The 9,205-nt window shown below is 55.8% G+C and overlaps 1 protein-coding gene across 1 annotated transcript in view; it reads right to left on the reverse strand.

Annotated features, from left to right (window-relative positions):
• Positions 1-9,205, reverse strand: part of LOC308154366 (voltage-dependent L-type calcium channel subunit alpha-1D-like) — a gene marked incomplete at its 3' end in the record, with an annotated part of 46,477 nt that continues 37,272 nt past the window's right edge. The window contains 8 exon segments of the mRNA XM_080527529.1: positions 1-210; positions 1,273-1,575; positions 2,061-2,179; positions 5,524-6,173; positions 6,487-6,546; positions 7,786-7,940; positions 8,623-8,661; positions 8,663-8,731. Of these exon segments, the coding sequence (XP_080383655.1) occupies positions 1-210; positions 1,273-1,575; positions 2,061-2,179; positions 5,524-6,173; positions 6,487-6,546; positions 7,786-7,940; positions 8,623-8,661; positions 8,663-8,731 (1,605 nt within the window).

A 9,205-nucleotide genomic window follows, 5' to 3' on the forward strand; every position in this document is an offset into this window, starting at 1 on the left:
TCAGTATGAGATCACACAGTTCATCTCGTCAGTCAGGTCCTCTTCGTAGCGTCCCATTGGCTGGCCGGCCGCCCCGCGGATCAGCAGGTCGGTGGCGGCGTTCTCCATCTCGTCCACGGTCATGTGACACGCCTCCGCGATCTCCCGCTTGGCGAAGCTGACGAATTTGGGGTCGCGGGCGTAGATGCCCAACCCCTCTGAGATCAGGATCTGTCAGGAGGGAAGAGAGGAGGGTGAAACAACTCTCTCTCTCTCTCTCTACCTCTATCTCTGGTCTTCTCTCTCTACCTCTACCTCTGGTCTTTCTCTCTCTACCTCTATCTCTGGTCTCTCTCTCTCTACCTCTGGTCTTTCTCTCTCTCTACCTCTACCTCTCTCTCTCTCTACCTATATCTCTGGTCTCTCTCTCTACCTCTGGTCTTTCTCTCTCTCTACCTCTACCTCTATCTCTGGTCTCTCTCTCTACCTCTATCTCTGGTCTCTCTCTCTCTACCTCTGGTCTCTCTACCTCTGGTCTTTCTCTCACACTCACTGGTCTTTCTCTCTCTACCTCTGGTCTCTTTCTCTCTCACTCTACCTCTGGTCGTTCTCTCTCACTCTCTGGTCTCTCTCTCTACCTCTGGTCTTTTTCTCTCTCTTTTATCTCTGGTCTCTCTCTCTCTACCTCTGGTCTCTCTCTCTACCTCTGGTCTTTTTCTTTCTCTCTTTATCTCTGGTCTCTCTCTCTCTACCTCTATCTCTGGTCTCTCTACCTCTGGTCTCTTTCTCTCTCTCTACCTCTGGTCTTTCTCTCTACCTCTGGGATGTCTCTCTCTCTCTCTCTAGGAGGCCCTGGTTCTTACCTTCTCCACCAGGCTGTCAGCGCTTGTCTCTCTACCTCTACCTCTGGTCTCTATCTCTACTTCTATCTCTGGTGTCTCTCTCTCTCTCTACCTCTGGTCTTTCTCTCTCTCTCTACCTCTGATCTCTCTACCTCTACCTCTGGTCTCTCTCTCTCTCTACCTCTGGTCTCTTTATCTCTACCTCTATCTCTGGTCTCTCTTTCTCTACCTCTGGTCTCTCTCTCTCTACCTTTACCTCTGATCTCTCTATCTTTACCTCTACCTCTGGTCTCTTTATCTCTACCTCTATCTCTGGTCTCTCCCTCTCTCTAACCTCTACCTCTGGTCTCTCTCTCTCTACCTCTGGTCTTTCTCCCTCTCTCTCTCCATTCTTCCCTATGGCCTGGAGTTTTTCCCGGACCACGTGACAAGACCAGGCCCTGGTTCTTACCTTCTCCACCAGGCTGTCAGCGCTGCCCTTCTCCAGGAGGCCCTGGGCGATCTGGGCGGGGGTCCTGACGCTGGCGTAGCCCTGGGTGCCCCCTCCCCCCCCCGGGGCCCGCCTGGTGCTGACGCTCTGCCCGTCCCACACGGCCTGGGTCCCCCCCGCCTCGTCCACCAGCATCAGGGGGGCGTAGAGCATCTGCCTGCCCTTCCCTGCGGCGCCCCCTGCTGGCGGCCCCCCCCCCGCGGCCCAGGAGGACGAGGACAGGGAGGAGGGGCTGGCGGGCCGCGAGTCGAAGCTCCGGCCGGGCTGGGAGGGAGGGAGGACGGGAGGTCAAAGGTCATATATTTGTTTTGTTTAACCGTTATTTCTACAGGGGGAAAAACACTGAGACCACGGCCTCTTTAACAGGAGCAACCTGTCCACAATGTTTACACAACAACAAAACAACACACACAACACAGTTCAATGCAGAAATCAACACATCATGTAAAACCACAATATATTAGGAGTACCTTTTTATATAAGTATACATATATTAGGAGTATTACATTACCAGTGTCATCGGTATATATAGATACAGATTATAATTATTTACAGATAATCCAATATTGTTGAAGTAAAGAGTAAAAAGAATTGGACCAAGAATTGATCCCTGTGGAACGCCCTTTCTTATGTCTGGACTTAACACACTTAACACCATCAGTTAAGACATTGCGTTCTGTCCGTTAATAATCATTTTCAAACCATCTATATATGAAGCCTGATCCAGTGTGTGTGTGTGTGGGCCCTACCTGGAGGCGGGCCCTGCAGGGGGGTGAGTTGGCGTGGTAGGTGCCGGGGATGGGCAGCACGTCGTCAGCGCTGGCGTGACCCCGCAGACACTGGATGTTGAAGGACGGCGGCCGGCGACCTGGAAGGACAACAAACACAACGTCACCTGACCTGTCACCTGACCTGTCTCCTGACCTGTCTCCTGACCTGTCTCCTGACCTGTCACCTGACCTGTCACCTGACCTGTCTCCTGACCTGTCTCCTGACCTGTCCCCTGACCTGTCTCCTGACCTGTCACCTGACCTGTCTCCTGACCTGTCTCCTGACCTGTCTCCTGACCTGTCCCCTGACCTGTCTCCTCACCTGTCACCTGACCTGTCTCCTGACCTGTCTCCTGACCTGTCTCCTGACCTGTCACCTGACCTGTCTCCTGACCTGTCACCTGACCTGTCTCCTGACCTGTCACCTCACCTGTCTCCTGACCTGTCACCTGACCTGTCTCCTGACCTGTCACCTGACCTGTCTCCTCACCTGTCTCCTCACCTGTCTCCTCACCTGTCACCTGACCTGTCTCCTGACCTGTCTCCTGACCTGTCTCCTCACCTGTCTCCTCACCTGTCTCCTGACCTGTCTCCTCACCTGTCTCCTGACCTGTCTCCTGACCTGTCTCCTCACCTGTCTCCTCACCTGTCTCCTCACCTGTCTCCTGACCTGTCTCCTCACCTGTCTCCTGACCTGTCTCCTGACCTGTCTCCTCACCTGTCTCCTCACCTGTCTCCTCACCTGTCTCCTGACCTGTCTCCTCACCTGTCTCCTGACCTGTCTCCTGACCTGTCTCCTCACCTGTCTCCTCACCTGTCACCTGACCTGTCACCTGACCTGTCTCCTGACCTGTCACCTGACCTGTCACCTGACCTGTCTCCTGACCTGTCTCCTGAACTGTCACCTGACCTGTCACCTGACCTGTCTCCTGACCTGTCACCTGACCTGTCTCCTGACCTGTCTCCTGACCTGTCACCTGACCTGTCACCTGACCTGTCTCCTGACCTGTCTCCTCACCTGTCTCCTCACCTGTCTCCTCACCTGTCACCTGACCTGTCACCTGACCTGTCTCCTCACCTGTCACCTGACCTGTCACCTGACCTGTCTCCTGACCTGTCACCTGACCTGTCACCTGACCTGTCACCTGACCTGTCACCTGACCTGTCACCTGACCTGTCTCCTCACCTGTCACCTGACCTGTCACCTGACCTGTCTCCTGACCTGTCACCTGACCTGTCACCTGACCTGTCTCCTGACCTGTCTCCTGAACTGTCACCTGACCTGTCACCTGACCTGTCTCCTGACCTGTCACCTGACCTGTCACCTGACCTGTCACCTGACCTGTCTCCTGACCTGTCTCCTGACCTGTCTCCTGACCTGTCTCCTGACCTGTCTCCTGACCTGTCACCTGACCTGTCTCCTGACCTGTCTCCTGACCTGTCTCCTGACCTGTCTCCTGACCTGTCACCTGACCTGTCTCCTGACCTGTCTCCTGACCTGTCTCCTGACCTGTCTCCTGACCTGTCACCTGACCTGTCTCCTGACCTGTCTCCTGAACTGTCACCTGACCTGTCTCCTGACCTGTCTCCTGACCTGTCTCCTGACCTGTCTCCTGACCTGTCTCCTGACCTGTCACCTGACCTGTCACCTGACCTGTCTCCTGACCTGTCTCCTGACCTGTCACCTGACCTGTCTCCTGACCTGTCTCCTGACCTGTCTCCTGACCTGTCACCTGACCTGTCACCTGACCTGTCTCCTGACCTGTCACCTGACCTGTCACCTGACCTGTCTCCTGACCTGTCACCTGACCTGTCACCTGACCTGTCACCTGACCTGTCACCTGACCTGTCTCCTGACCTGTCTCCTGACCTGTCTCCTGACCTGTCACCTGACCTGTCACCTGACCTGTCACCTGACCTGTCTCCTGACCTGTCACCTGACCTGTCACCTGACCTGTCTCCTCACCTGTCACCTGACCTGTCACCTGACCTGTCACCTGACCTGTCTCCTCACCTGTCACCTGACCTGTCACCTGACCTGTCTCCTGACCTGTCACCTGACCTGTCACCTGACCTGTCTCCTGACCTGTCACCTGACCTGTCTCCTGACCTGTCTCCTGACCTGTCTCCTGACCTGTCTCCTGACCTGTCTCCTGACCTGTCACCTGACCTGTCACCGGGGGACAGACAGACAGAGGGAGGGACAGACAGACAGACAGAGGGGCCAGACAGACAGACAGACAGAGGGAGGGAGGGGCCAGACAGACAGACAGACAGACAGAGGGAGGGGCCAGACAGACAGACAGAGGGAGGGGCCAGACAGACAGACAGACAGAGGGAGGGGCCAGACAGACAGACAGACAGAGGGAGGGGCCAGACAGACAGACAGACAGACAGAGGGAGGGGCCAGACAGACAGACAGACAGAGGAAGGGGCCAGCCAGACAGAGGGAGGGGCCAGACAGACAGAGGGAGGAGCCAGACAGACAGAGGGAATGGCCAGACAGACAGAGGGAGGGGCCAGACAGACAGACAATGGGAGGGGCCAGACAGAGAGACAGACAGAGGGAGGGGCCAGACAGAAAGAGGGAGGGGCCAGACAGACAGAGGGGCCAGACAGACAGACAGACAGGCCAGACAGACAGACAGAGGGAGGGAGGGGCCAGACCGACAGACAGACAGAGGGAGGGGCCAGACAGACAGAGGAAGGGGCCAGACAGACAGAGGGAGGGGCCAGACAGACAGACAGAGGGAGGGACCAGACAGACAGAGGGAGGGGCCAGACAGACAGACGGAGGGGCCAGACAGAGAGACAGACAGAGAGACAGAGGGAGGGGCCAGACAGACAGAGGGAGGGGTCAGACAGACAGACAGACAGAGGGAGGGGCCAGACAGAGAGACAGAGGGAGGGGCCAGACAGAGAGACAGAGGGAGGGGCCAGACAGACAGACAGACAGAGGGAGGGGCCAGACAGAGAGACAGAGGGAGGGGCCAGACAGACAGACAGAGGGAGGGGCCAGACAGACAGACAGAGGGAGGGGCCAGACAGACAGACAGAGGGAGGGGCCAGACAGACAGACAGAGGGAGGGGCCAGACAGACAGACAGAGGGAGGGGCCAGACAGACAGACAGACAGAGGGAGGGGCCAGACAGACAGAGGGAGGGGCCAGACAGACAGACAGAGGGAGGGGCCAGCCAGACAGACAGAAGAGGGGCCAGACAGAGAGACAGACAGAGGGAGGGGCCAGACAGAGAGACAGACAGAGGGAGGGACCAGACAGACAGACAGAGGGAGGGACCAGACAGAGAGCCAGACAGACAGAGGGAGGGGCCAGACAGACAGAGAGACAGACAGAGGGAGGGGCCAGACAGACAGACAGAGGGAGGGGCCAGACAGACAGACAGAGGGAGGGGCCAGACAGACCACCTGACGACCGTCTCACCTGCAGGAGTGGACGGGAGGAGACGTCTCCTGAACCGCGCCCCGATACCGTTGCTGCTGTTCCCCTCGCTGCCGTTCCCATTGTAGCTGCCGTTAGTGTTGTAGCCGTTGACGCTGCTGGTACCAGAGACGCTGCCGTCCACCATGCTAGCCCCGTTAACGCTCCCGCCAGTGTAGCCGCTCCCGATGTTCCCGTTCCCGTAGGGCACAGTGCCGTTAGGCACCTGACTCTGGGTGTAGGTGCCGTTAGGGACCTGACTCTGGGTGTAGGTGCCATTAGGGACCTGACTCTGGGTGTAGGTGCCATTAGGGACCTGACTCTGGGTGTAGGTGCCGTTAGGGACCTGACTCTGGGTGTAGGTGCCATTAGGGACCTGACTCTGGGTGTAGGTGCCATTAGGGACCTGACTCTGGGTGTAGGTGCCGTTAGGAGTCAGACTCTGGGTGTAGGTGCCGTTAGGAGTCAAACTCTGGGCTTTGGTTGGGTAGTACCCTGGAGGAGGAGCTATGGTGGGGATGTCGTATGCTTGGCCAGGAGGAGGGGCGGGGCCAGGAGAAGGGGGAGGGCCAGAAGAGGCAGGGCCGGGCGGTGCGTAGTAGCTGCCCTCAGCGGGGGTGGGTGGGGCTGCAGGCGCCTCTTGATACGCATACCTAGGAGGGGGAAGAGGAGGGCGTCGTGTTAGAGGGACACAGACAGCACATGTGAACATACATAGAGGGTCCTGGTCCTGGTCCACACTGTGCCGGTGCCCAAGAACCCCGCTGCAGCCACGTTGCCCTAACTAACCCCCACCACAAGGAAGTGCTTCGAGAGGTAAATAGTAAAAAGAATTGGACCAAGAATTGATCCCTGTGGAACACCCTTTGTTATTAACACCATCAGATAAGACATTGCGAGACTCTGGCCCTGCGTCACCTTAAAGACCGCCTACCCTCCTCACTGGACCCGCACCAGTTCACCTACCGTAAGTAGTGGTCGACAGAGGCCGCCATCTCCTCGGCGCTGCACTCTGCCCTGACAGACCTGGAGGAAAACAACACCTACGTAAGGATCCAGCCCATTGGCTTCAGCTCAGCATCCAACACCATCATCTCCTCCAAGCTGGTCACCAAGCTCAGACCCCCCTCTGTAACTGGACCCTGGACTTCCTGACCGACAGACCCCAGTTTGTTAAGCTTGACAACCACATCTCCTCCACCCTGACCCTGACCACTGGTGTCCCACAGGGTTGTGTTCTGAGTCCTCTCCTCTACTCCCTCTTCACCCACGACTGCATGCCTGTTCATGGCTCCAACAACCTGGCCCTCAACACCAAGAAGACCAAGGAACTCATTGTGGATTACCAGGAAAACCAGACGCTACGAACACACCCCGATCTACATCAACAGGATGGCGGTGGAGCGTGTTCCCAGCTTCAAGTTCCTGGGTGTCCACATCTCAGAGGACCTCTCTTTGACCCTCAACTCCTCCACCCTGGCCCAAAAGGCGCAGCAGCGTCTATACTTCCTGAGGAGACTGAAAAAGGCCCAGCTGTCTCCCAGGGTTCTGGTCAACTCCTACCGCTGCACCATCGACAGCATCCTGACGACTGAGGACTTCAACTGCTGTTCTGCACACTGTACACATACCCTAACTGTACTGTCCCCTTGTTCTGTACAAATCACACAGCACTCATGTACTTGTACTCTTGTCAATGACGACTAGATTGAATCAGAATCTGAGTCACGGTTCTGTTCCTCACCTGGGAGACGACGGGTCTGCTTCCCTGTGGTACACCGGCTCGACTGCTGCCACCTCCACTGGTGGTACTGGTGGTACTGGTGTTACTGGTGTTACTGGTGGTGCTGGTGTTACTACTGGTGCAACCTCAACCACTGGTGGTATTTCTGCTGGTACTGGTTCTACTGGTGTTGCAGCTGGTGGTGATACTGGTGCTGGTGGTGATACTGGTGCTGGTGGTGATACTGGTGCTGGTGGTGATACTGGTGCTGGAGGTGATACTGGTGCTGCTTCTACCTCCACAGAGTCCATCCTGTTAGAGGAGGAGGAACAAGCCAGAAGGAGAGGATGGAGAGAGGTTGGGAGGGGGGGGGGGACAAATGTGATGGTTAGATACAAAGGCAGACAGACAGGCAAGCAGCCAGACAGGCTGACAGGCAGACAGACAGACAGACAGACAGACGGCCGGCCAGCCGGCCAGAAAGACAGATAGACAGACAGGAAGGCAGGCAGGCAGACAGCCAGACAGCCAGACAGACGTACCTGTTGGGGAGGGACGTGGTCCTCTGGGGCTGCTCCAGCACCACCTCAGGCTCGGGGGGGCCAGCGGGCTTCACCTGCTCCGTGACCACGTCCCCGTACAGCATCCTGGGGGTGGGCTCCACGAACACGCTGGTCACCCCCCCCTCCACGGCCTTCTCCTTCTCCTGGGACAGGGGGGTCGGGGGGGCGGCGCTGCCAGAGCTGGGGGACTTGGGACCCTGATGACCCCGACATCGCCGCATTGAAGTTGAGATTTAAAAAGGTTAAAGTTATGGTTAGGGTTAAGGTTAGGTTAGGGTGAAGGATGGGGTCAGGGTTAATGTTAGGGTCAGGGTTAATGTTAGAGTTAAGGTTAGGTTAGGGTGGGTTAATGTTAGGGTCAGGGTTAATGTTAGGGTCAGGGTTAATGTTAGGGTTAAGGTTAGGTTAGGGTTAAGGCAAGTTTATTTGTAGACATCCACATAGTTGCAATGTTGTTCTTTTTTATGATGTGTCCCAAACATGGAAGCATGTAGAGATTGAATAGAAGGGGGCCAAGGATTGACCCTTGGGCAACCCCACATGTCATTTTAATTTGGTCAGATACAAAGTTGCCAATGGAGACATAGTAGCTTCTGTCCTGTAGGTAGGATCTAAACCAGTTTAGGGCAGTGTCTGAAAGTCCTACCCAGGGTTAGTTAGATTTAGTTAGAGTTAGGGTTGGTTAGGGTTAGTCAGAGTTAGTTATGGTTAGTCAGGGTTAGGTAGGATCTAAACCAGTTTAAGGCTAAGGTTAAGGTTAGGGTTAAGGTCAGGGTTAAGGTTAGGGTTAGGGTTGAGGTTAGGGTCAGGGTTCACCTGGTGCTCTCCGTCCTCCAGCCCCTCCCCCTCCCCCCCCCTCCTCCTCCTCCAGGGCCATGGCCATGCGCATCTCTGGGGCCAGGTCCTGCAGCGTACGCAGCCCCGCCTACACACACACACACACACACACACACACACACACACACACACACACACACACACACACACACACACAGAGAGACACGCACACAAGCACACCCGCAGACACACACAGGGTCATGGGCACAGATATAACCACACACACACACACACACACACACACACACCAGTAAGGTAGTGTTGTGGTTTTAATTGATTCTTAGTAGACTGAGTAGAACTTATAAAGCACAGAGAGCTTAAATCAATTGGCTCAAAAGAGGCCTTTTATTAAGCAGAGTTACATGAGCTCAGAGAGAAAATAGCAGTCAGAAAGCCCCTCCTGTGAGAGGGACACAGTTATAGAAGCCTGATGAGGTCACTACTCTTGGTTAACCAATCATATGAATCTGCACCACAGACATTGGCACATCTCTTACTTCCTGTAAAGGAAGTATTTACTTACTGTGAAGGCCTTCCTTAGTGCACGATTTCCCAGAATGTA

Source organism: Nansenia antarctica, assembly GCF_963989245.1.
Source record: "Nansenia antarctica genome assembly, chromosome: 3".
NCBI classification, from domain to species: Eukaryota; Metazoa; Chordata; class Actinopteri; order Argentiniformes; family Microstomatidae; genus Nansenia; species Nansenia antarctica.